The 25,859-nt window shown below is 44.8% G+C and overlaps 4 protein-coding genes across 6 annotated transcripts; 3 read left to right on the top strand and 1 right to left on the bottom strand.

The window, feature by feature from the left end:
* The first annotated feature begins 620 nt into the window (after window positions 1-620).
* ctps1b (CTP synthase 1b) lies at window positions 621-7,511 on the top strand. 3 transcript variants are annotated; one of them, XM_067238610.1, is made up of 18 exons: window positions 621-724; window positions 1,542-1,721; window positions 1,862-2,032; window positions 2,165-2,265; window positions 2,381-2,497; window positions 3,000-3,083; window positions 3,250-3,330; window positions 3,465-3,616; window positions 4,033-4,165; window positions 4,387-4,475; window positions 4,654-4,748; window positions 5,162-5,224; window positions 5,437-5,480; window positions 5,575-5,671; window positions 5,790-5,845; window positions 5,962-6,058; window positions 6,171-6,315; window positions 6,477-7,511. In XM_067238610.1, the coding sequence occupies exons 2-18, from the start codon at window positions 1,556-1,558 to the stop codon at window positions 6,553-6,555; spliced, it is 1,770 nt and encodes a 589-aa protein (XP_067094711.1). In that variant the 5' UTR covers window positions 621-724; window positions 1,542-1,555; the 3' UTR covers window positions 6,556-7,511. The 3 variants fall into 3 exon arrangements, with proteins under 3 accessions (XP_067094711.1, XP_067094710.1, XP_067094709.1); XM_067238609.1 differs by having other exon boundaries at window positions 6,441-7,511; XM_067238608.1 differs by having other exon boundaries at window positions 6,409-7,511.
* Window positions 7,512-8,826: 1,315 nt separating this feature from the next.
* rab42b (RAB42, member RAS oncogene family) lies at window positions 8,827-10,610 on the top strand. Its single transcript, XM_067237199.1, has 3 exons — window positions 8,827-8,969; window positions 9,237-9,584; window positions 10,055-10,610. The coding sequence occupies exons 2-3, from the start codon at window positions 9,367-9,369 to the stop codon at window positions 10,485-10,487; spliced, it is 651 nt and encodes a 216-aa protein (XP_067093300.1). The 5' UTR covers window positions 8,827-8,969; window positions 9,237-9,366; the 3' UTR covers window positions 10,488-10,610.
* A 379-nt stretch (window positions 10,611-10,989) lies between these two features.
* On the bottom strand, window positions 10,990-13,924 carry taf12 (TAF12 RNA polymerase II, TATA box binding protein (TBP)-associated factor). Its single transcript, XM_067237200.1, has 6 exons — window positions 13,781-13,924; window positions 13,115-13,368; window positions 12,897-12,974; window positions 12,680-12,794; window positions 12,260-12,348; window positions 10,990-12,100 (listed from the first exon to the last, which is right to left on the bottom strand). The coding sequence occupies exons 2-6, from the start codon at window positions 13,280-13,282 to the stop codon at window positions 12,065-12,067; spliced, it is 486 nt and encodes a 161-aa protein (XP_067093301.1). The 5' UTR covers window positions 13,283-13,368; window positions 13,781-13,924; the 3' UTR covers window positions 10,990-12,064.
* A 918-nt stretch (window positions 13,925-14,842) lies between these two features.
* Window positions 14,843-22,865, top strand: si:ch211-79k12.1 (uncharacterized protein LOC568891 homolog). Its single transcript, XM_067237198.1, has 7 exons — window positions 14,843-14,982; window positions 15,814-15,935; window positions 16,389-16,596; window positions 17,402-17,550; window positions 19,532-19,676; window positions 20,882-21,032; window positions 22,047-22,865. The coding sequence occupies exons 1-7, from the start codon at window positions 14,925-14,927 to the stop codon at window positions 22,132-22,134; spliced, it is 921 nt and encodes a 306-aa protein (XP_067093299.1). The 5' UTR covers window positions 14,843-14,924; the 3' UTR covers window positions 22,135-22,865.
* Window positions 22,866-25,859: the final 2,994 nt, after the last annotated feature.

Here is a 25,859-nt window from a genome sequence, read left to right as displayed (position 1 = left end):
CTTAATAAAGGTTGTTTACCATGTGCAGCATGAGCCCTATTGTTGGTCTGTATTGTATACCGAGGAAAAGACGTACGCGTTGAAATTGTTTACAGACAAAATGCCACAATGTTTCAGAATGAGTGATTTGTTTCTGTCTTTCAAAATCTAATGGCTTCATTGAGAATGTCAAATTAATTTGATACATGGACCATCTGGCTGTTGCTGACTTGGCAGAAACAATCAAAAGGTGAACCCATGTGCCACCTAGTGGTCCATCAAAACAATACTGAAGATTTATGTCAGACAGATGCATAAAACGATCCGTACACACTATAGTTTTCAACATCTTAATATCTTAATACTGCAAAATATTACAATCCACTTTAGCGTAATGGAATCCAAACAACCGCAGTGCCTGAATATAAAGTGAACGTCAAAGACATGTAAATAGCATAACCGCATGTAACGTCACACCCAGAACGACAACGTTGTTCACCAGCGTGACATGCGCAGTATTTTGCTCTGTAGTTTACACGTCATCTGAATAGACTACATACGCAGTTCAAAGTGGACCGCAGTCAATCTTTTTCAGTGAGGATCTACCATTTCATGCATGATGCCGTTTTGTTGCACGACCAGTAAGGTCTACCTCTAGTCAGCTTGTCCTACACGTGTTTCGGTAGCTGCCACAGTATACCACAATCATAACGTGCGCATGAGGGTATAGCTGCAATTGCATAAAGTAAGTTCTAAAGTGACGCTTTTGGATGTTGAAATAGCCATACCTATCTGAAGATTTCATTGTTTGTTTCAAACCGTGAGTTTTTGAGATAGAACTTAAGCACGCCATGATTAGCCATTCAAGCTAGCAAACTAGCTGCCCATACTCTTCTGGGAAGCTCAACTACTGCACCGTCCTAATGTTGCTTCGAAATGTAAAGAAATGTTGTGATATCAGAAATAGTTCAGGTTATGAATGCTGCTGTGACGGCTAGTTGTCAGTCTAGCAATATATCCCAAATAGAAGTTGTGCTGTGTTGCTTTTGATTGCTATCTAGCTAACGTGTTATCCATGGCATTCAGTTACTGCGTATCACAACAGCTAAGTGCCTAGCTACGTATCTGAATTTTCTCGCTTGTTTTTTTTCCGAGTTATAAGTATCTTAGTGCTAGGATACTCTTCAATTGACCTTGACGTCGCGAAGTTCAATTCGCGGTTATTAATCTGGGACAACAGTTCCCGCCATGTATGTCATTTCCGTCATTTCCGTGCAATAAAAACAAATGGTTAAAAATACCAAATTTGTGTTATTTAGGCCACTACATTAGCTTCTGCAGCGCCTACGATACTTATCTAAATATATGGCAATAGTAATAGATTAATTATACAATAACTGATACTAAAATGGATTTCCTATTGCAGCAGTCTAGACTGTAGAATACGGTCTTCAAATCGAGTCAGAGGTAGAACGATGTGCCAGATAAAAATGCAACACCTGTTACTGAACCAGCATAACATGTTTTGTGCTACTTCACCCCCAACCCCATCCTCCGTCTAGGACTCATATCAAGTATGAAGTACATCTTGGTCACTGGAGGTGTCATATCCGGCATCGGAAAGGGTATTATTGCCAGCAGTGTGGGTACAATCCTGAAGTCGTGTGGCTTGCATGTTACAGCCATAAAGATCGATCCTTACATCAACATAGATGCAGGGACCTTCTCTCCTTATGAACACGGTAAGGGATTTAAACTTTGCGTGAAGCACAATATTTTCACAACATCCCAAAACAACATACAAACAGCACAACGTACAATTGCACCCAAATGTAGCTAATATATCTGTTCTGTAAGATGTGACCAACTGTCTCCGTTTTAGGGGAGGTATTTGTGCTTGACGATGGAGGGGAGGTTGACCTGGATCTGGGGAACTATGAGCGGTTCTTGGACATCCGGCTGACTAAGGACAACAACCTGACCACTGGGAAGATCTACCAGTCTGTCATCAACAAGGAGAGACGGGGGGATTACCTGGGCAAGACTGTGCAGGGTGAGAGAGGGGGTTCTGTCGGACTTGACCCCACTAGGGGGACGGTGGAAGCAAGCAATACATTGGAAAGTATTCGTTTCGGTCTTTTTGTTGTTGTTTACATTTGTACTGTCCGACCCCCTTCTCTTCCAGTGGTGCCTCACATCACAGATGCCATCCAGGAGTGGGTGATGAAACAGGCCACAGTGTCCGTCGATGACGACGGGGTGGAGCCACAAGTCTGCGTCATAGAGGTAGGAGTCGCCACGGTTACCTGGCTCTCTGTTTCAAAACGTACCACAAGAACCGGAGACTTTTCATTCACTTCACGGTCATGCCTTTGTATTTTTTGGGGTCTGGTGTCGGCAGCTTGGGGGTACGGTGGGGGACATCGAGAGCATGCCCTTCATCGAGGCTTTCAGACAGTTCCAGTTCAAGGTCAAGAAGGAGAACTTCTGTAACATCCACGTCAGTCTGGTTCCACAGGTAGGTGTCATCTCTCACACGCGTATTAGTTTGTTTTTCTATACGAACACTTGATTCAAACGAATGGGTCGTTATCAAGCTCAGCAGAAGCCTGATGACAACTCATTCATTTGAATCAGGTGTGTTGGAAGAAAGAAGCATCTAAAACAGCCATCTCAAACTGCCAGCCCGCGGGCCACTTCCGGCCCCCCTCCCTACGGCATGCTACACGAGGCCGAAAATATAATAGAAAACTATAATATAATTTAAAATTCTATTTCATTTGTACTAATAGTTTTATATGCGACGTATACTACTAGTAAAAATAATTATATTTTGCGGGCCTTCAGTTTGAGATCCCTGATCTAAACCGTGCTGGGCAGGGGGTCCCTGAGGACGAGGGTTGAGAAAGGTTGTCGTGTAGCAATCAACACTTTGTTACAGTGGTACACATCTGCACCTTAACTTTGGATATTCAACTTACGAGTCTGTGCTCTGGTGTGTGTTGGTGCGGCCCCTGCAGCCCTGTGCCACAGGGGAGCAGAAGACCAAGCCCACTCAGAACAGCGTGCGGGAGCTGAGAGGCCTGGGCCTGTCTCCCGACCTGGTGAGGCTCACCACCAACATTCACATGATTAACTCCTCCTTTTGTTTAATAGTCCACCCGGTTGATGGTGTATTCCTCGAATGGCTTTTCGAGGGATGCAGAGTCACCCTGGTGTTTCCTCCTGAGGCAGTTGTGTGTTCTCATCTCCATCTTGACGTGTATTCAGATCATGTGTCGCTGTGCCACACCACTGGACAACGCCGTCAAAGAGAAAATCTCCATGTTCTGTCACGTGGAGCCGACCCAGGTAAAAACGCGACCTCCGTGTAACAAAATACCCTTCTCTCTCGACGGCTGGCCTGTACGAACCTGACCTGTGCCTCCTGCCCCCCGAGTGAAAGTATATTCCAGAACGAAACGTTTCCCCATCTTCTCCCCCAGGTCATCTGTGTCCATGACGTGTCGTCCATCTACAGAGTGCCCCTGCTGCTGGAGGACCAGGGCGTGGTGGGCTTCTTCTACAAGCGTCTGGACCTGCCCATCGAGATGAGGGCTCGGAAGATGCTGACCAAGTGGAAGGAGATGTCTGACAGGTGAGCCTCTGTTTCACCACCCCATGGAATCCTGGGAGTTGCATGTTGTCGGTTTTCATCATATGGGAGTCAGGTGGCTGAGCGGTTAGGGAGTCAGGCTACTTATCAGAAAGTTGCCGGTTCGATTTCCGGCTGTGAAAAAATGACGTTGCGTCCTTGGGCAAGGCACTTCACCCTACTTGCCTCAGGGGAATGTCCCTGTACATACTGTAAGTCGCTCTGGATAAGAACGTCTGCTAAATGTATATCGCTACTCTTAAATCAGTACCGCTTGTGGTATTGCCTCCCAAACCAAAGATTTTAAACCAGTGCACCGAGGACACCTATAGGGACCCATGTTGGAATGCCAACAATGTTGCCAGAGCGTTGTACTTAACATGTCAGACTCTTTTCTCAAGACTTTGTTTTGGATCCAGATCTGACAGGCTCCTGGAGCACGTGTCCATAGCACTGGTGGGGAAGTACACCAAGTTTACAGACTCCTACGCCTCCGTGATCAAAGCCCTGGAGCACTCTGCCCTCGCCATCAATCACAAGCTGGAGGTCAAGGTATGGAGTCCTGCCACACTGTAATTCATGACCTTTCTTTTGGGTTACGGATGTTTGTTTTTAGATCCGTCCAGGAAAGAGTATGCCAAACTAGATACTCGGTTTTGAAATCTTGTTAGTCCCAGAATAGGATGAATCTGTGTCAAGAACATTGACATGTTCATAAGACACATTGCATCTTATCCTGATTCTCCTCCTTCCTCTCCTCCCTCTGTCTGCAGTACATCGACTCTGCAGACCTGGAGGCCAACAGCTTGCAGGAGGAGCCAGTCAAGTACCACGAGGCATGGCAGAAACTCTGCAGCGCAGAGTGAGTGGCGGCCATGTTGTTACGGATCTGCAGCAGATGTCTTGTCCACTTCCTAATGGCCCTTTTGTATTGAGCCTTTTGCCTGTGGTGTTAAGCACCAGCTGTAACTTATGGAAGCAGATCTTTTCGATAAGCAGCGATTTGACTGTGTGTGTGTGTGTGTGTGTTCTGATGGCAGCGGTGTGTTGGTACCTGGCGGTTTTGGTGTCCGTGGGACGGAGGGCAAGATCCAGGCGATCAGCTGGGCCAGGAAGCAGAAGAAGCCCTTTCTAGGTATGAGAGAGCGCTGACTAAACGCTGAGGTGAAGGAAGTCATTAGTTGTACGCATCCAGTATCATCCACCTTGTGGAATCACTTTTACAATTACAAAAGCGGAAATCATCATGGAAGAACATGCAGCACAAGGGAGAAATGTGATGTGGCTTTTACAGGAAAAGTATTGACTGGCCGGACAGCTTGAGGCTTGCACAGTTCTGGGAATTATTTTAAGTATTTATTCATTACTTCATTCCAAAAGGAACCAACAATGAATTGCCAGTCCTCAAAGTGAACCAAGCAGAGCCGTGTCACTCTCCCCACTCTTTTGGTTTTTACACTAATGTGTGTGTGTGTGTGTGATAGTGTTTGGCTCGCAAAGCGAATTTGAAAGCCTCAAAGTAAAATCGTGTCTGTTTCCTTCTCTCAGGAGTGTGTCTGGGCATGCAGCTGGCTGTGTGCGAGTTCGCCCGGAACGTTCTTGATTGGCCGGGTAAGTTCCCCTCCCAGCCAGACACTGTGGGTTTGCCCTTTAACATGTTTCACAACTTTTGAATGAGGTTTGCGTCATTCACTAAATGTCACTAGATATTGTCATTGGCCAAAACGGTTGGTTGCAAAACTGGTTAAAGATCTTGGCCATTTTTACCTGCAACGGTTGTTTGCAAAAAAGTAAACGGTGGCAACTGTAACGATTGTTTGCAGATGCCAACTCTACAGAATTTGACCCAGAATCTAAACACCCGGTGGTAAGTACACCATACTACACCCAGGTTATATGCATCTTCAGTGCGTTCTACAGTATATCAAGGGAGTATTGACTTAAGCATCCTCTCGTGACAGGTTATTGACATGCCTGAACACAACCCCGGTCAGATGGGCGGGACCATGAGGTTGGGAAAGAGGCGAACCATCTTCAAATCCAACACAAGTGTTTTGAGTGAGTGGTGTCCTTTCGCAGCCTGCAGAGAAATCATTATAAATTAATGTCCTCGTTTTCTTAAGAGGATCATCGCAGGTTGTATCTGGCCCAATAAAAATCGGTTTTCTTATTGAAGGAAAGCTCTATGGAGATGTAGAATACGTGGACGAGAGGCACAGACACCGCTTTGAGGTACGTGACAGGAGGAGCTAACACTTGTCTGCGAAATGTTTTTTTGAAAATGAAGTACTTTTGGTTTGGAACCTACGGCGAACAATGCGATTGAGAATGAGCCCTTTCCCTGCCAGGTGAACCCTGACCTCAAGCACCACTTTGAGGAGCGGGGCTTCCACTTTGTGGGTCAGGACGTGGAGGGAGAGCGAATGGAGATCATCGAGCTGGAGGGTAGGCTTTCCTTCACGTCTCCCCGCACCCTTTTTCTATTCAGTTCCAAGGGTCTTGATGGTTAACCATGAAAAACGTTGAAGCTAACGGTCCACCTGCCTGCTTGTTCCAGATCATTGTTACTTTGTCGGGGTTCAGTACCATCCAGAGTTTCTCTCCAGACCCATCAAGCCCTCCCCTCCATACTTTGGCCTCCTGCTGGCTGCAGCAGGGAAGCTACAGAGCTACCTCCTGAAGGGATGCCGGCTGTCGCCAAGGTAACCATCCCATTCCAGTTTCCGTGGTTGTAGTTTAACCGCTTTTGAGCCGTTTGCAAGCTCCGTTGGAAGCCATTGTTTGTCGTTCGTCAGTGTGTTATGTAATGACGGGTCAGCACGCGTAGGCGTCGTGGAGCAACTTTCCTTGTGTTGCGTTGCAGAGACACCTACAGTGACCGCAGCGGCAGCAGCTCTCCAGACTCTGAGATCTCGGAGCTGAAGTTTCCCTCTCTCTCCTAGAATGAACACTTAACAGAACAAGAGACTGGCCTGGATGTGCCTCTTCACCCCGTCACCCATGCAAACTCAAACAGTCCTCATGACCTCAGCCCTAACCCCCGTATCTAAGCCCCCAAGACTCGTTCGTTTATCATACCACCGGTGTCCCGTCTCAATCTGGATGAAATGCTAGCCTGCCCAATTGTGAACAGTAATTGAATGGACTCCTTTTACATTTATTTATTTCTATCTCTCGCTAAAATCTATTTCAGTGAGTTGCAGCTCTTCTTCATTTTTTAATGCCTTGATATCATGATTTTATAGGACAAACTCTTGGACAAAAATACTCATGTGATCTCGGGGACCGTTCCAACATACAGTGAAATCTGTGGCGATCTATTTATAATTCATGTCATAAATATCGCATATTCTGTTGGGTTCCTCAGAGAAAGCCAAGTAGGTGTTGCTCAATAATCCCAACTGTTTATCTGATGAGGGTTGGGTTTTATAATACGGATATGCAGAGGTGAGCCATTAAACAACCAAGATGACATTTTGCTGCTCTGATTGGTTGTATCTGTCAAATTCTATATAGTTGCGTCTGGAAGCATTTTGGTCTGCCAGTTCATTACATCCATTGAAAATGAAGTCATGGGTTCTAAACTAATATGCATTTGTGATTGTCTGGTGTGGCCAGGCTTGGTGAAAAAGGCAATATGAAGGGAATTATTTTAATGTTTAATATTCTACTGCATTATAATGTGTGAGATGCAGTACCTGTATTTTTTGCAGTGCTTTCAGATGGTTCACTGGTGTGTATGTAAATATAAATACATTTGTTTTAGATTAGCTTTCATGTCTGTTACAACCTGCATCATATGTATGAATATGCTACCTATTTTATTAATGTTGCATGGTGTGTACACAAGCTTATTTAATGTTTGAATTGATAAATGTAATAAACCCCAATACACTACATCAAATGGGCCTTTTACATGCAGTGTTATTCACGAGAGGGGAGAGGTATCGAAAGAGACTAAACCAGACATTTGTCATCGAGGTCAGGTTTTTCTTTTGTAGAATGGTTAAAACAGTGGGGGTGGGGAAATCCTCATTACATGTACCCATTTCAAAATAGTGAAGCCTGTGTTGAAAAAGACAAAACAAACATTGTTTCTAAAGCCTTTTTTTTGCGTTGGAACAGTGAAACTGTAAATTAGTGGCCTATTCGACAGTATATAGCATCCTTAGTTTTTTGGTTTGTCATTTACTTACTCCTGTCCTCAACAAACACGGTCAGATTGTAACTGTGTCTGGTAACTAATTTACAACCGTTGATAAATGTTTGGGGTTTAAAGTCCACAAGCATTAAAATCCCCTGACCCAGAATTAACAAAGCTACATTGTCAGTATTCATGACACAGGTTCCTGTTGAACATGGATACCTGCAGCCATCTATGTGCCCGTCTTTGCCCCTTCCCTGGGTGGATTTGTGAATACTAGTGAGGCCTGGCTGGATAACAATCATAGAATATGTTTCAGCAGTGTCAAGGGAGTCAGGTGGCTGAGTGGTGAGGGAATCGGGCTAGTAATCCAAAGGTTGCCAGTTCGATTCCCGGTCATGCCAACTGACGTTGTGTCCTTGGGCAAGGTACTTCACCCTACTTGCCTCGGGGGAATGTCCCTGTACTTACTGTAAGTCGCTCTGGATAAGAGCGTCTGCTAAATGACTAAATGTAAATGTACACAAAAAAATACACAAAGACACTGGCTCATTAATCAGCATCACTATTACCAAGCAAATATCAGAATATGCTCCTGACCTCCTTGTTAAATATAGACACGGACCCCTGTAAACAGACACGCCTTCAGAAAGAAACAGCTTGAATCCTGCCGTTATGTTAAGACTGCATTGTTGTCAATTTCCTCTTCAGTTGAGCTGATTAGGACAATAAACAATAAGCAAAGCTATGGGGGATACCTTAAAAGGGGATTTCAGAGAGACCGCTATGTGACCCTACTGGAATGGGAGCAATACAGTTTATACTTCCATCCTGCCTTGCTTTTTATGTGTGCTTGATGATGACACATCATCCCAGATGGTGACAACAGGATACACAAGACTCGCCTTGATAATGTGCTTCCCTTTCCATGCTCGAGCTCCCCCCCCCTTTCCCTCCCTGCCGGGCTTTCATGCACCCCTCCCTTTGTCATGTATCGACAGGCAGAGCTAATCTTTGCAGAGTCTCCACCCCTCTTCTGAGAACACATACTGTACACTCACACTTGGGAGTTTCGTTCAGGACCAGCTGCACAGATGAGAAACAGAAACGGCTACTTCTGGAACTTTCTATGGAATGGACATAGTTCTACAAGTGATGCCTCTGACAACCTGAGGAAGTACCTTACACTGTAGAAGTAGACTCAAGCAGCAGGTAACCAACGATGAAAGGGTGTTTGTTTTTGTGTAGTCTGCCTGTGTTAACTACTTGCTAGAGCATTAGGAGCGCTAGGAGCGGTTTCCCTGCCATTTCCTCACAGTGGGAGGGTCCCTCTTGCTCCACTCTACCTGACGCTATTTCTCTTAGGGGACTGTCTTCTTTCTTGAAGACAGTTCATCCCTCCACCTTCGGATCACAGGATCCATTCATCTTAAACATTGTATCTCTCAACAGTCTCTATTCCTGTCTTTATCTCTCCAGACCTCTAGCTCACATCCTCAGTACCTCTCTGGCAGTTCCTCATCACCTTCCCCTCTCCACACCTCCTCCTCCTCCCTCCATCTTTCCAGCCCCCCCCCCCAGCCCCCCCAGCCACCCAGAAGCAGCAGTCATGGATCTGTCTCTGTGGCAGTACCAGTTCCGGATCATCATGCTAGGGGACTCGACAGTGGGCAAGTCGTCCCTGGTGAAGCGCTACACGGAAGACATGTTCCTGGAGTACATCAATGAGACGGTGGGCGTGGACTTCTACGTTCACTTCCTGGAGGTGGAGCCTGGTGTCAGAGTCAAGCTGCAGTTCTGGGACACCGCTGGCCAGGAGAGGTTCAGGTGCATGTTTATGTTCAAACCTTTTGCCGTTCAGTGTGTCTATCACAACCTTCAAACATAATTCAGTCTATAACTGTAGAGTCATGTACAATGTATAGAATGACATTAAGCCTAGTGAAAAAGACCATTGCCAGTACAGACTGTACAAGCTGGGGGATCTGAACTTCCCTGTTGGGTTGAATCCTCACAATGAGACAACCAGGATATATAAGATCAATGCAAACATTGTACTTTATTTGAATAAACTGAGAATACATAAGAATGTTACCGTTTGAACACAAACGATACTGACAAAATAATTAAATCTACCTCAGAAGGTGTAATGTACTGGCTGTACAAAGCAACATGAAACATATTTGGATTTATAAATGATCTATGGCTCTCCCTTTACAGTGAAGTAACGAGACAGCCTCTTGTTGTTTTGATGTATTTATAACACGGTTAACCACCCCCTCCCTTCTTTCTCTCAGGTCAGTGACCCGCTCCTACTATCGTAACTCAGTGGGCGGCCTGCTGGTGTTTGACCTGACCAACCGGGCGTCCTTCGAGCATGTGCTCCAGTGGCACGCTGAGGTGTGCGAGCGGGTCAAGCCCCACGGCGTGGTGTTCGTCCTGGTGGGCCACAAGAACGACTGTGACCACGACCAGGAGAAGCGGGTGGTGGGCCGCCCGGAGGCCGAGAAGCTGGCCGAGAAGCTGGGCGTGCCGTACGTCGAGGCGTCGGCGAAGAGCGGAGAGTGTGTGGCGGAGGCCTTTGAGCTGCTGACGCGCAGAGTATACCGGGGGATGCTGAGCGGAGAGGTGCAGCTGAGGGAGGGCTGGGACGGGGTCAAGAGCTCCTCTCCGCAGAAGCTCAGCCGTCAAAGCTATCAGCCGGACAAAAGCAGCAAGAAGTGCTGTTGAACCTAACTGGCTTCCTCATTGAGATGCAAACTTCTGGATCGAGGTTGGTTAGAGGCATGATATGGACTGCCTTTATGACTGTGATATGAGTGCTTCCCTCTCAGATATGACAAACCCAGTGTTCCCCATCGCACATCACAATGACCTGACGTGAGGCATTCAACAGGCAAGTCAGATTACGCGTGCAGAACGTGTTGTGTCTTCATTGCATAATAGTTGCTGTACAGTTTAAAGAAAACGTGCAGATGTGGTAATTTGGTTCATGTTCATATCAAAGCCAAATTGTATTCTTACAATATTCTATTAGATGCATCTGCACTGGCTATGATTTCCAAAGGCCATTGTATATTTTGTATGTTCTGTATGGGCTCTCGACTTATCCCTCCTGCTTCAATTTGTAACTCACAGAATTGAGTTAACAAAGGTGAACTGAGTGTTGCAATGACTGAATAGAGGACAAAAGCATCACGACAGCCAAGTGAATACAATAAAGGCTCAGCCAAAGGGAAATATGAATCTTGTTTTATTTATTTGATGGAATAAAAAGAAAACGGTTAAACTAGAACACTGCCATCCAAAGTCAATGGTGTTTCCTCCATCCCCACAAATACCCATTAAGCACACCCTTAACCCCATTTCACCAGTCTGGCAATACAAGCCAGACTATACACTTTCACTATTCATTTCGAATAATATCAAGTCGTTTTAGTGACGTATGAAAAGACAAGTTCAACTCAACGGTGAAGGTGTCAGCTGACGAAAAGCACGCTGATATCAGGTTACCGTGGAAACATACCAAAGCCAGTGCACCTTTCTGATGTTACATCAAGTGGGAACAGCTCGCGTACGTAGCAGGAAAGATCCTGACTACGTTCATCAAACACAACAGCGAACGCATGCCATACAGAATAAGATGAGACAATGAAAACGGACAACAGTTGCATTTGGTGGTAGCCTAGCGACCTAGATTTCAAAAAGGTTGATTAAAATTAATACTCTAGGTTGATTTATTATTTACAGAGGTGTGACTATCCACAACCTTTCTTACAGTTTTTCAAAATGACTGTTCTAAAGTATCTACCAAGTGGACGAAGACATATCAACAAAGACATGTGAGTAGACAACACAGTCAATAACATGGACAACACTTTACTAAAAGTATATCAAAAAGGCATGATGGATGCACTAACAGAGCCCCAATCCCAACAACAGGCTTCTGCGACTGCGTGAATGGTACACACATGATGAAGGAGGAGTGCATCTTTGTGTGGCCAGCATGTTGTGAACAGCACTTCAAAAAGGATCAACAAGTTCTTTATGCTTTTCTGTGGGGATGGTTGGTGGTAAAGAAAACATCTATGGGTAGGGGGGTATGAGAAGACAATAACAATATGAGGTGAAACGACAGAGGCATTTCCCCACAGCACCAGACGTTTACAGTTCACCTCTCTCCAATCCACACATTCTTCATAATATAATCACCCCCCTACTAAAAAACAAAACAAAGACCTTTTCGAAAGATAAACTAAAAAGCGCAGAGTAGTTGGTGTGGCTCACAGCTTCCATCCAGGGTCTTGCTACTTTTTGGTTGTTTTGCGGATCAGTGCCATTCTCTGTAAATGAGAAGCATTCAAACATTTAGACAAGAACTCCCTTCGGTAGCCACCGAAGGAAACCACAACTGAATTCCCACGTAGAAAAACCCATGTGCCGACGGGATCCACGGCTGTGACAGCGTGAGGTCAGAGAGAGAGAGAAGTGGATCAACATACCTGTTTGTGGGCCTCTGTGGTACATGCCTTCTTGTACGGCCGAATCTCATCTGAGCCATAGCCAGGAATCCACATGTTCCACTGGCGTTCTGAGAGGAGGAAAAAGGCGAGAAAGAGAGAGGGAGATATAAAGGCACAGTGTTTACATTTACATTTAGCAGACACTCTTATCCAGAGCGACTTACAGTAAGTAAGGGACATTCCCCGAAGGCAATAAGGGTGAAGTGCCTTGCCCAAGGACACGTCAATTGGCACGGCCGGGAATCGAACTGGCAACCTTCAGATTACTAGTCCGATTCCCTAACTGCTCAGCCATCTGACTCCCCAGGTGTTGATACGAGTAGAGTCACCCTCAAGTCAGACACGAAGGCTGATGGCGCCTCTAGCGACGCAGACGCAGTCGTCTAGTCAGAGGCTCACCTAGATGTAGCTGGACGTCCTTCACCTCCAGGGTGTTGGACTTGCGGTGGCGGGCCAGCTGGCAGGCAGCCGTGACAACGCTCTCGATGAAGTCATCTGCGATCTGCAGCAGCATCTGAGAGGGAGAGACGGGGTGGGATCGTGTCAAAAGAGGGCCGTCTAGGTAATCCAACGATATCGGATTGAGTTTGGGTGGGAGTTTAAATGTGAGCCCGACCTCTTCCACATCTTCATCCAGCTGCTCGTTGGGGTCGATCTCTCTCACCAGGTCCTGCAACTTCTTTTTGCTGAGCACCTGGGCAGAGGGTAAAGGTGTATTTGAAGTACAAAGTTGACTAGAGAAGTGTCGTGATATGCATACAATTCAAACTTCAGTACTTAAGTTATAAGAGCTAATAAGGTTTGAGGTCAAATAACCCTCCTGACTAAACGCACCTGAGTTCCCTCTGGACTAATTCTGCCAGCAGGGCCCGATGTACCCAGAGCTTTCCCTGGTGCAGCGGTGCTGTTGGCCATACTGGTGGCGAGAGGCGGCGTGGAGGAAACCTCGGATTTCACGGTGAAGAAGTTTGCGCGGCTACTTTGTGGTTGATACTGTGTCATAGTCTGCCTCACACTCTGGAGTGCAGTGAGGACCACTCTTTTCCGGTCCAGATGTTACACGGTCTTAACGGACCAGGTCTGTGGTTCTAGAAAAGAGCAAGAGATTGGTGACTGACATTGAGTAGACCCTTCCCTGAAAGTTCTTAACCAGCTATGTTAGACATGTCAAACAACTTTGCTAGCTAGCTCACTTTCTTACACTCGCTAAATTCCTTGCTAACTACATAAGATAGCTAACGTTTGATAGCTTGGTCGAGTTACACGATGGTGTTGCATTTAAATATTCCGATCGCCACCAAAATAGTATTTTGGTATGTATTTAATTTGTTAAGTTGCAAGATAAAGTGACAATTGGGCAAATTCACAAGCTGGCTCGCAAGATGATTGACGTGCTACAGCTAGTCCTACGGTACTGTAGCTAACGTTGCATTGCAAAACGAAAACACAAGACTTGATTCTTCTGTGTCCCAGCATCTGCACGTTTTATTTGAACCATACCTGCTCAAACAAATACTATCTCTCCATGTCTAACTTTTTTGACGATATATCATTCAAATTTGAGCTATTTCGAGCAAATAATCCGTTCGTAGACGACTGCTGCTGACAACACAAGTGATCGCTTCTTCTGTTGCAAAATAGACTAGTACTTGGAACTTCCGTTTTCTCTGGTTAGGTTTCCGGTTAACACATTTAGCGTACTCATGCCCTCTAGTGGCTGATAAAATGTAACGGGCATGTTACCTTATAATTTTCAAGAAGACTGTCACATAGTTTTTTGTTGTTGCTGTAACTGTAAATTACCTTTCAACTGCCACCTGGAAACTCAGTTATACGATCAATTGAATTGTCATCTGTCTTTTCGTGAGAAAACCACAAATACCCTCGGGCTACTGTATTCATGTATCAAACATGAGTTGTTTCGGGTATAATATGACAAATCAAAGTAGAAGTCAGTGCAGATAAATTGCTACCATAGCATTCTGAGACCATTTTCAAAATAGGCCTACTGACTCAACAAAAAGACATCAGAACAGGCTATTCAAAACTGTGTAACCGAAAGCAACATATTGCTGAAGTAGGAAGTTCGATCCAATTACTAAAACGAAAACGAATAGCCTAGTCAACCGAAATTACAATGAGGCTCAAGTGCCACGAAAACCATACGGACGCGGTAGCAGGCTCAGCGTATAAACACGCCGAAACATGATCGTTTCAGCACTTTTTATTTTCATGCTAGTCCGGTAAATACTGGGGTCACTGAACTTTGCGATACAAGTTGACAGTTAAGCGCCTCCTTGGTAACTCTCCTCTTGGACACTGCTTGGAAACAAATGACGCACTTATAGTAGGCATTGTTTTATCTGCGTAGCGGAGTTCACAATTATCCTCCAAACAGAAAGTTGGACACTAAAGTTTAATATAGCTTGACATTGTAATAAACATTGAGGCTAGTAGCCAACTGATGTATCACACATATTGTAAGTCATAGATATTGTTGGACCAAAAACGAGATGTCCACAGCCACGCCCCCTCAAAGGTTGTATAAATAGATACAACCAAACTTTCATTTTAGACGTTCAGAAACTTTCTGGTGAAGACGAATAGGCAATTCAACCATTGACTTTCACTAGTGTCAAAAGACATGAAGGCATTTCTGCTTCTCACAATTGTGGCGACTGTACACATTCTTGGCTGCTATGGTAAATATAACCACTCAACTTCCCTTTGCCTATTTGTACGTATTTCCATTGTTTGTATAAAACAACATTTAAAGTGATTCAGAAACACAATAGTGTATAATGTATGTATGTAGGCCCTATGTAGGTTATGTAATAATGTAATTGTATGTATGTAGCCTATGTTTTTACAGTAATACTGTACAATCTGTTATGTCTGTAAAATTTGTGTACAGGACTAAAATAAGTGTGTGTATGATTGCTAATTGAAGTCAAACATTATTGTAGGGGAAGTGGAATTCCCCTGAATATTCATTTGAATGTGAAATAGAAAGTAGTCAACCTTGGTCAGACACCAAGGTTTAGAGCTGTATGCATTACATGTAGTTTAATAAAGACATCATTTTAGACTATAATTTTTTCATTCTTTACTGTCGTCTCATGGAATAGCTCAGAAATTCAATTCAGTGTAACACTTTAATTTGTTGCACAGAGAGGAAAAACAGAGCTCGACCACTATTAAAAGTGCGTGTTGTGATGCATTTCCTCAAACTTCTGAGGCCAGTAGGGGGCATCTTGCTATCACGATCATCTCTGAAACAACAGAACCTGTTCTTCGTGTAGTTCCTCTATTTGGCTTGTTGGCTAGACGCCAACCCTGCCTGTGCAGACAAAGATCCGGAAAGAGAAGGCGTTGTTTAAAAAAAAAAATTGCACTGCACCAAAAACTGCAGCCCAAAGTAAAAAGTTAGCACTAGAAACTGTTTCTGTGTCACTTCTCTTTTCTCGTTTCTTTGGCAACATAAGTCAACTGACACAATTTTCATGTTTGTTGTTCTTCCTTTGTTTCTGTAGCTGCCTTGATGATCCAGGGGCCAGCCCAGCCGGTCCTGGAAGGGGAGCAGGTCACCTTGGAGTGTCTGATCTCAGAGTCGGACCTCAACATCAGTCAGGTCCACTTTGAGCGCTATGCTAAGGTGAACTGCCACAGCCTTCAACAACAGCAGCAACATAACGGTGGTGCATTAGGTTCATGAGAGATACTAAGTTACTCAGCCAGATTCAAATCTCACATGAGTGCCATCCAGTTACATGCCAAGGTTACGTTTATTTGAGACTATTGTGTTTAATGTCGCACAGTTTGATATTATACTGTACTGTTACTAGGCCACAGTTTGTTCTGCATGTTTGCTCACGGTAGACAAATCACATGGCTTATTATCGGCTTTTTGATTGGCTGTTCTTTGAAGTGAATCAACATTCCTTCTAACAAATGACAATTCCTTCTTTCCAATCCCTGAACCCGCATGACAGTGCAAGTTTTTGTTGTTTGTAGATTAGGTAAATGGCATTCTTTTAAAATCTCTCTCTCGCTCTCCCTCCCTCCCTCTCTCTTCCTTTGTCTGTTCCTCTCTCCCTCTCTCCCTCAGTACATGAGTAAGTGGTACAACCTGGAGCCAGAGGGCTACTTTTACCGTCGTTGCTGGCAGTATGACGTTGACGTCAGTCGCGAGGACGGCCGGCTTCTCCTCTACATCTCTCAGATCTACAGCTACTCCCAGGGCCCCTACCGCTGCGTGGCAGAAAATGCCACCGCTTCAGACAACTCCTCCGAGCCACTGTCCATCACTGTGAATTGTAAGTATGGGCTGGCGGCTGGGGTACATGGGACCTTAGTCAGTGATCGGATTATATCAGAGATCTTTTTTTCTGTAGTGACTGGCTTATCAAAATACTCAAGAAACTCAGAAAACAAGCATTTGATTCATGGATTATCAAATTTACTAACTTCAAGTTCCTTTTAGATGACCCCTAATGGGGAGACAGCCCATAATAACCCTAAATACATAGTTCAGGTGTGTCCAAAGTTCGGAGTTCACGTACATTCATACGCACCCTAGGCTTCCAAAAGTTTGTAGCCTTCGACCGCTAACTGAGACACCAGCAACAATGATGTAGGAAATGAGGGAGGCAGGGGGAGATGGATGGTGTGCCGGCTTAGTTCCCTTTACCTCCTCAGTGGTGACCGAATTGACCGTAATGTCCTTTGATAGGCTCTGCTACCGCTGGCCGATCAATAGGGAGGAATGATTAGAAGCGACAGTGATGGGAGGAGAACACGAGCTCGATGGGAGGAAGGCTTCTTCCATTGACGTACACACAGGAGAAAAATGAACCATTATACACAACAGCAAGCCATTGTTGAGACCGGCTGAGGAAGGGGGCCAATTATCATAACTATTGATAGTCCTGGCCCCCCGGGGTGGGGAGGGCTATCAAAAAGAGAGGGAAACAGACTCGAGGAACTGAATCTGTTTACCTCGGAAACTCTGTGTACAGACTTGCTCACAACCAAACACCCTCATCCTCGCTCTTACCGCGGACGATGCATCCAATTCATGCTCAAATGTCTCCCTTCCTGCGTCCTCCTTCTCCCTCTCAGACATGCGGGACATATCCGTGCACAGAACGGGCTTCACTCGCTACTTCAGCAGCAGCATGCAGGACCTGCGTGTGCCTCTAGGGGACGATGTGGAGGTGGAGTGCACCGCCACAGCCTCTGAGACTCCAGACTACTACTGGCAGAAGGAGGTGAGAGTCAGGGTTTTTCTTGGTTCGGAAAGTTCCGGGTTTCTTTTTCTTCATGCGGTTAGTTCTCTATCGAGTACAGTCTCTCCTACTTCCTTCTGAGTACCCTGAAACATGAATTGATCAAAACCATGCACACGCAACACATATACACACACACACACTTTACTATCACTTTCTCCCTCTCTCTCTCTCTCTCTCTCTCTCTCTCTCTCTCTCTCTCTCTCTCTCTCTCTCTCTCTCTCTCTCTCTCTCTCTCTCCCCTCTATCTCTCTCTCTTTCTTTCTATCCTCAAGAAGTGGTCCTCCTGTAGTCACTGAATCACTAAAGGATTCTTGGGCTGGCCCTTCTCACTTGTGGATGCAGCTAGCCCACTTACAGAGGATTAATAGAGTAATGAGGGATACCCAAGAGGCAGTCAACCTGAAAACAATTAGGTGGATAGATTCTTAATGATTTTTTCCTCCGTGTTTGCTTAACCGTAGCTGAATTGTTTGACTGGCCGTTGCCATAGCTACAACACCCTTACCCACGGTCATGACAACATCTCAAGATTGAATGTCAAAGTTGTAACAGTCTTGTGCAATGACAATGACTAATAATGTATTTGCTTCCCCCTAGGGGTGGGTTAGAGCAGTAGCACTTCTCAGTTCCACCTAAGCATTTAGACATAGCGACGCATGCAGTCGTGATTGATGACTTGCCCTTTAGTTATTTGATTTGATCTGAAGGATTAGGTTAATGTCCCTATTTATCAATCCTCCCTAATCTATTTTCACTGACATTCGATCCAAGTTCCAATTAAACATCTTGCTTTTTTGCCTATTGTAGGTAACTTTTTCAAGAGTTTATATTTTTTTCACTGACCAGTGTGTGAAGGGAAACATCTGTCTTCACGAGTCGTTATCGCTCTGTTCTCCAAGCTCCACCCTCTCTCTACCTGTCCATTCAAACACTGCTGAATTTGCATAAACATTTAAACATTGGCGCAGAGTACAATAACTTCTGACTGGAAAGTGCGCAATCAGTGTTTGCGTCTGTGTTTGTGTGTGTATGTGTACATATAAATATGTGTGTGTTAATATGTTGGTCTGTGTGAGTGTACAAGTGTGTGTTTGGCGGGAGGGAGGGCAAGGGGTCTGAAGAGCCGCACAGTCCAGGCTAGATGACAGACAGCAGCTGGAAGCAGCAGACAGGAAAACTGGCTCTGGAGAAAGGCTTCCGGATGGAGACAGGATGGAGTCCGATTGGAGCGCACTGGGAGCCAATGGATTTGCATACAGAATGCAATTTTGGCCAAACCTGGCCTTTACTGGAAATCCTCTTAATTCAGCTCCCATTCAATTCGAAATGGACTTTCTTGGCAAGGGCAGGGACTTCCAGGAGCCAATTCATTTGCATGGTGTAATAAAAAAAGAGATTCTGTGGGTTTGTTACAGTCCTCGTCGTGTTGTTCTCCCTCGTTATTTCTATACTTCCCTTGTCTGGTGTTCTCTCTTTCTCAGTAATGGTTTTGCTATTTTGGTGTCAACAATTCCCCCCCCCCCCCCCCTCGTGGGTTCATTATGTGTAGAATTTACAGTGTGCTGCCGTGCAGCGGTTCTTCGTTCTTACTTGAATCTGGGTCATTGATAGGCGTCTATTTTATAAATAGTTTATTCAGGAGAGTTAGTGCCCAGGTAAACGCATGTTCAGGGGTTTATTGTGTCCTCTGTGAATGCAACCAACACAATAACAATCACCTCTTTTGGTTGTTATTTCTTTGTCTCTATTTTACTTCTTCCCTCTCTATCGTCTCTACCTCTCTCTCTCTCTCTCTCTCTCTCTCTCTCTCTCTCTCTCTCTCGTCTCTACCTCTCTCTCTCTCCCTTTTCTCCCATCCTCCATCTTACCTTTTCTCCTTCACCCCTCTTTGAAACCCCCCCCCCACCCCTCTCCCTTCTTCCCCCTCGCTCCCTCTCTGTCTACTTTGCCCCCTTCCCAGGGTGAGGACTGGATCTTGCCCTCTTCAAAGCTGTTCCTGAGGAAGATGCGGGTGGAGGACGGGGGGGCGTACACCTGCGTGGCCTCCCACCCGACCGTGCCCTCCCTGAAGAAGAGCCGCACCATCAGCATCACCGTGCTTCCTGGTGAGGTGTAGGGGTGTTGAGAGGATTGGAGTGCCCAGACTGGAGTGCCCGGGTGGGGAAGGCTCGTCAGATGGAAAGGCTAGTAAGGGCTGGGCTAGCTGTTGTGTTTGGGTATTAGAGTACCATGAGAAAAGGATGAAACACTTTAAAACCTTGTAGACTTTAGTTCTAGTTTCACATTGTTAATTTGGCCATGGGCATAGAGTGTATATATACACATATTTTCATACGAAATGTGCACCCTTTCAGTAGCTAAAAGAATCCCTGTCAATGGCTTATTGCATTACTCACTAAATTCCAATGGGGTGCCATTCCTGAAAATGAAAGCATTCTTTTGGAATCGATGCTAAAATAAAAGCCATCGCTTGAACCCATAATTTATAATAATCTGATATAAAGGAGACAAGTTAGTGAAAAGGCTTAATTGCACCATGGAAGTTAAGGGCAATTAGACATCAAAGATGAATGTGTGTGCAGCAGACCTAAATCAAATGCAGAGATCATTTACATGAAAGTACTTTAACTTTTGGACCGATCCATCGATTTAATCATAGTTGGCACCAAATTGGTGTCACTGCTGAGGTTGACCAATCTAGCGCCTCCCAAGTATCTGACACGGTTTCCAAATCGCCTGTCTCCAAAACACTACCAACCCAGCTGTCTACAGGCTGCTCCTGACCCTGTGCAGAGATGATCTCTGACTAACGGGCAGACAGTCTTATTAAGGTGTGCTGGACCCAGATGAAGCACCTCTCCCTGGAGAGCAAAGATGCGTTGGAAGAGAATAATTACATTACTACTTCATCGCTAATCCAATTTACAAAACTCATCATTCTCCGTCTTTATCAGCAAGCAGTGAGATGATTATTCTGCACAAGGTTTTACACACCATCTTATCACCCAATATAATTTATAATCCTTGTGATTGCAATCGTCTCAATTATGCAATTTAGGCAATCAAATGGGATGTATGTCATTCATGATCGCAAAGACGTTTTATTAGCGCCAGAATTGAATCATCAATCACGCTATGTTTTTCTGTCCACTTTTAAGTAGTTGCACAGGCAGGGACTACGAAAATAACATATTAATTACCTATTAATTAACAAAGAATAATTGTAATAACCTTTTTATTCATGAGAATTAGGTCTGATTATTACGTCGAGTGATCTTGTTTGGAAGAATAATGAAACTTTGTCTTTCAGAGGACGCCCCCTGGTACGAGTCCACCAACGGCCGTCTCATGTTGATGACATCAGCGGCAGGCGTGGCCATGCTGGCTCTGATCCTGTCCATGTCTGTGTTCCTGTGCCGCAGAACCAAGCAGAACACCACCAGGTCCAGCAAGGGACCCATGTAAGTAGAGGGCCTTTAAGTCCTCTTTACCACCTCTGACCTCCTGTGTGAGTGACTGTGTGTGTGTGTGTGTTTTGTTTTTTTATCTCCCCTCCCTCTGGCCCCCTTTCACTTCTGTCCATCCCTCTTTCATGCCAACACATTATACAGATATTGACTTCATATTTCACTCTGACTCTTACGACAGTTCCAAGGCTGTCTGCGTCTGCGTGTGTGTAGATGCATTCGTTTGTGTCTGTGTGTGTGTGTGTGTGTGTGTGTGAGAGAGGGAGAGAGGGAGGGAGGGAGGGAGGGTGAGAGAGGGAGAGAGAGAGGGAGAGAGAGAGAGAGAGGGTGAGAGAGGGAGAGAGGGAGAGAGAGAGAGAGAGCAGAACACTGGGTCTCTGTGGAGCTGACAGACTTGCTCATGTCTGACCTCATCCATGACTCTCTCCCCGTCTGTGTTTACACATTCGCTGGCAGATCAGAGGCACACGGGCAGCGCTGGCATTCCATTCATAGAGTCTTTTTAAAATGGGTCTGCGTTATTGTTTCAGAAGTGAGGCGAGCTGTTGCTTGAATTAGAATAACAACCTTTCAAAGCTGAACTCTCTTTCACACACAGCATAGCAAATCGTTGTGACCCAAAATGCTGTCAGGTTTACTAACCCCACAACAGTGGCCAAGATAATTATGTAAATACACATAAATAAATAAAAACATTCATTTTTCATGCAGTGTTTGTTTTGTTTTTCTTCTTGGGGATACTTAGGTTTAAGTAAAGACTGTTCACAACAGCTAAGGAGCAAGTATTGGTATTAAGCTCTGTAATTATTTGTGTTTGCCCTTGTTTGAGAGAGAGTTAGCAGAGATAAAGGAGAGAAGGAAGGAAGAAAGTATGATATGCAGGCATACACAGACACAAGTAGACACAGTCTATTATTTGACCTGCGTCTCCAGAACCTATATACTGTTTTGATTTATACCAAATTGCTGGACCTTCACCTCCTCCTTGCTCTCATCCCCCCTCTCCAGTGATGACCACTCCCAGAAGAAGCCCATCTACAAGGCCAGCTCTGAGTCCCTGCCATCCACCAGCGGAGACAAGCAGCCGCTGGTCTGAGCGCATGGAGAGATGGAGGGGAGACGGGAAGAGAAAGGAGGGAAATGGTCGAAGGAAGATGGGAAGGTTTGAGAGTGAGGAAGTGGAAAGAGGGAGCATGCCAGTGGGAGGAAAGATGGCAAGGCTGGGCAGCGACACCAAGCTGAGGTCTTGTGGAAGAATGGGGCATAAAAGAAGAGAATGGGGGGCGGCAAACGAATGTTTTACTGTCACATGGTCCCTGCAGGGGATGTTTCAGTGTATTTCTTGAAAAAAAAAAAGGTTTGCTATTGATCTGCTATTGATTTTGCAAGCTTACAAAATGGAGATTCCAATTTCTATGTGTACTGAGGTATATGGGTTCTGATCATGTAGAAGCAGCAGGTTTCTGCAAACTGTTAATTTTTTATCTTCTGAGGTAACCTGAGAAGCACAGCTCTCTGTCTCCGGCACCGGCACTTTGACAGCCTCGGACATTTTGAGAATGTCCTTTCTTTCGCAAGTTGCATATTATTGTAGGTATCACAAATGAGTATTTGTTTTTCGCTGTAATAACTTGATTATGGTACCAGATTAAGAATATTGATTATTTCTGAAAATGAAATTGAATTAATCTGTGAACCTTTTCAAAGTAGGGTCGCTAAATGTTGTTAATCCATCGCTGTGATCCAGTGCTGTGAAACTTTGCACTTAACCATTTATTCCCTTTGTTTTTTATTTCAGTGTCATTAAACAGCTTTGAAAAATATGAATTGCCTATCGTTATTGTTTAAATAATCCAGACACAGAAAATATGGAGCACGGGACAGTATCGAGGAAAAGCTGGATGCTAGTCCGGGGTCAGAAGGCTGAGCGGTTAAGGAGTCGGGCTATTAATCAGAAGGTTGTTGGTTCGATTCCCGGCTGTGCCAAATGACATTGTGTCCTTGGGCAAGGCACTTCACGCTACTTGCCTCAGGGAGAATGTCCCTGTACTTACTGTAAGTTGCTCTGGATAAGAGCGTCTGCTAAATGTAAATGTAGTCCACGCTTGTCTGAACATCCACTCGATGGTTCGATTCCTGGCTGTGCCAAATGACATTGTGTCCTTGGGCAAGGCACTTCACCCTACTTGCCTCGGGGAGAATGTCCCTGTACTTACTGTAAGTCGCTCTGGATAAGAGCGTCTGCTAAATGTAAATGTAGTCCACGCTTGTCTGAACATCCACTCGATCCAATGCCATCTTGGTTTTGTATCCTCTATGCAAGGTTGTTCACTGTATTCTCCTGTAGACCACAGTCCTACAGTACAACTGACCTTTACGGAACAAAGCCTCTTTCCAACAACCCCCACAAACACACCTAAAGGTTTTTTCAAAAGGTTCATACAGAGAGACTAAAGACAAAGAGAGAGAGACAACAGCAGTATGAATGATGAAAAGACAACCTTGAAACTTCGCTCAACCCTAGTATCTGCAAGGCCATTATAACCCTATTTGTTGGCCAACACTAGTAATAATAATAAAAAAAACATCACTGGGCGACATCATCTTTTTAATTTTCTCCTCTGCTGCATTGTAACCCTTAACACAGCTTCACAGCACAATGCTTTTTACCATAACGGCGCTCACAATATATGCGTTTCACTGCAGCTGTCTGGTGAAGTTATGTCGGGTTTTATGTGACTTTATCATTAGTATTTGGTTGACCGTACACCGCCATTAATAACGGAAGCCGCGGCGGTTTAACAATGACACTCCATTAACGGTGGCACTTGCGACGAAGCACGACCGAGGGTAATGTTATTAAAATGATTATTCTAGAACACACAAAGGGTTGCCACGTCCACTGTTGTTTGTTCGGCCCTATGAATGTCCTCAAAGTTTAAAGGGCCTCATCGATATTTTCCACCGTTTTAAAGAAAACTGTAGCCTACCTAAATGTGTTTGGGTCTGTCTAGGGTGCTATTCTAAGGCATTATCAGCAAATGGCCGACGCTGTTACTGTCATATGACATTGTGATTATGATGGCATTTAAACATGAAGATGAAGAGACGTCAATAAATGCCCTTTTACTGCACTATAGTTGCATACAGTGTAGCCTACGTGTGGTGGCTTATAGGTGTAAACATAGATACAGTCTGTGGTTAAAAGTCATTAAAAAAACAGTCATGCTTCAGTGGAAAATTCCATTCGGAAATTCAAAATGCACTTGAAATGCCACTGAACACCGTTTTATCTTGGCCTTTGAGCCACTCGTGGGTGAAAAGCACACACCTTGATGGACGTGGCAGCTCAACAGGTTGATGTGACTCTAAGGTCTGTTGTTTTGCATAGGCCTGTGGTGGTTGCGGACACGTAAAGCTTCGGTTGGCTGAGGTAGGTCGATTGACCTGTGACATTGATGCCTATAGGGTTCAGTTCTGCTCTTGTCTTCACTGTAGAACTTGTTACAATGAAATACTGGAAATTATGACATTTACATTTAGCAGATGCTCTTATCCAGAGCGACTTACAGTAAGTACAGGGACATTCCCCCCGAGGCAAGTAGGGTGAAGTGCCTTGCCCAAGGACACAACGTCAGTTGGCATGACCGGGAATCGAACTGGCAACCTTGGGATTACTAGCCCGACTCCCTCACCGCTCAGCCACCTGACTCCAATTAATGCCCGAATAGGAAACAATGAAGACATTCAATCATACAGAAAGATTCTTACAGGTACTTGCTCTATTTACATATAGGATTGTGGGTGATTATGTGACTTCATGCTCTTATGTATGAAAGCATGTAACTCATGGCTATGCGTCTGACTATTGATTCTCCACAGGCACTTATACTGCAAGGTCAAAATGTCAAGAAGCTCCTAGTCAAAGAAACAAAAGACAGAAATGGCATTTCGACACAGATACTATTAAGGCAATGAGCAGATCGGATATTCTGTCAGGCCTATACTACTTTTACAACGTTTGATTCAAAGTAGGCTATATATTGCAATCTGTATCACATCAGTGCCAAGCGTGTAAAACGGTGCACGCTGTTCATGTCATGGTCACTTGGTTTTGCATGTTCATCTCGCATATGTTGTGTAGCTGTGCTAAAACGACGAGGAAAAGCTAGGCGGGAGAGGCAGGTGTTCGCCCCTCATTACTCGCCGTCAAAACCCCATCTGGAGAGGGGTGCTGCCGCTGACTACCCGCCAACTGGGGAACAAACACTCGGAGAGAGACTGACAGAGCAAAATGAAATAGGATGCGGGGTGCGGGGGCGGATATCATTCCAGCCAATGCAACATGATGAAAGCCAGCTTTCCTTAGACAAGTGGAAATCAAAAGATGGAAGGAGCGGAAACGCGGCAGGGGTAACATAGCCTAAGTTTCGGAAATTATAACAAAAGGGCTGCGCTTTGGTTTGTTGGATATTTAGGGATTCCGTTTTAATGAAATGGATGAAGCCATCAGTGAATGCTCAATTTATTAAATATGTCATTCGTTTTAGACACAATTTACTACAATGAAATGTTATTCCTCATTCTTGTCCGAGGGGGTCGCTAAATACAAAACAATAGCCTAAAACAGATCTGTTTTTGGTTTTCGTGATTCCTTGAGACTACATGTGGAGAAAATAAAAACAATTTTCATAATGGGCCCGTTTATGCGTTACGCAGTGACTGGAAATAGCAATTTAGGGTACACTGTGACCAGAGCATGATAGTAAACCGGGTCTCAGGACAGAGCTCTTAATGGTCTATTTGTGTGCGCCGGAGCAC

This window comes from Osmerus mordax, chromosome 6, assembly GCF_038355195.1.
Source record: "Osmerus mordax isolate fOsmMor3 chromosome 6, fOsmMor3.pri, whole genome shotgun sequence".
NCBI classification, from domain to species: domain Eukaryota; kingdom Metazoa; phylum Chordata; class Actinopteri; order Osmeriformes; family Osmeridae; genus Osmerus; species Osmerus mordax.
This window is presented reverse-complemented; position numbering and strand designations above follow the sequence as displayed.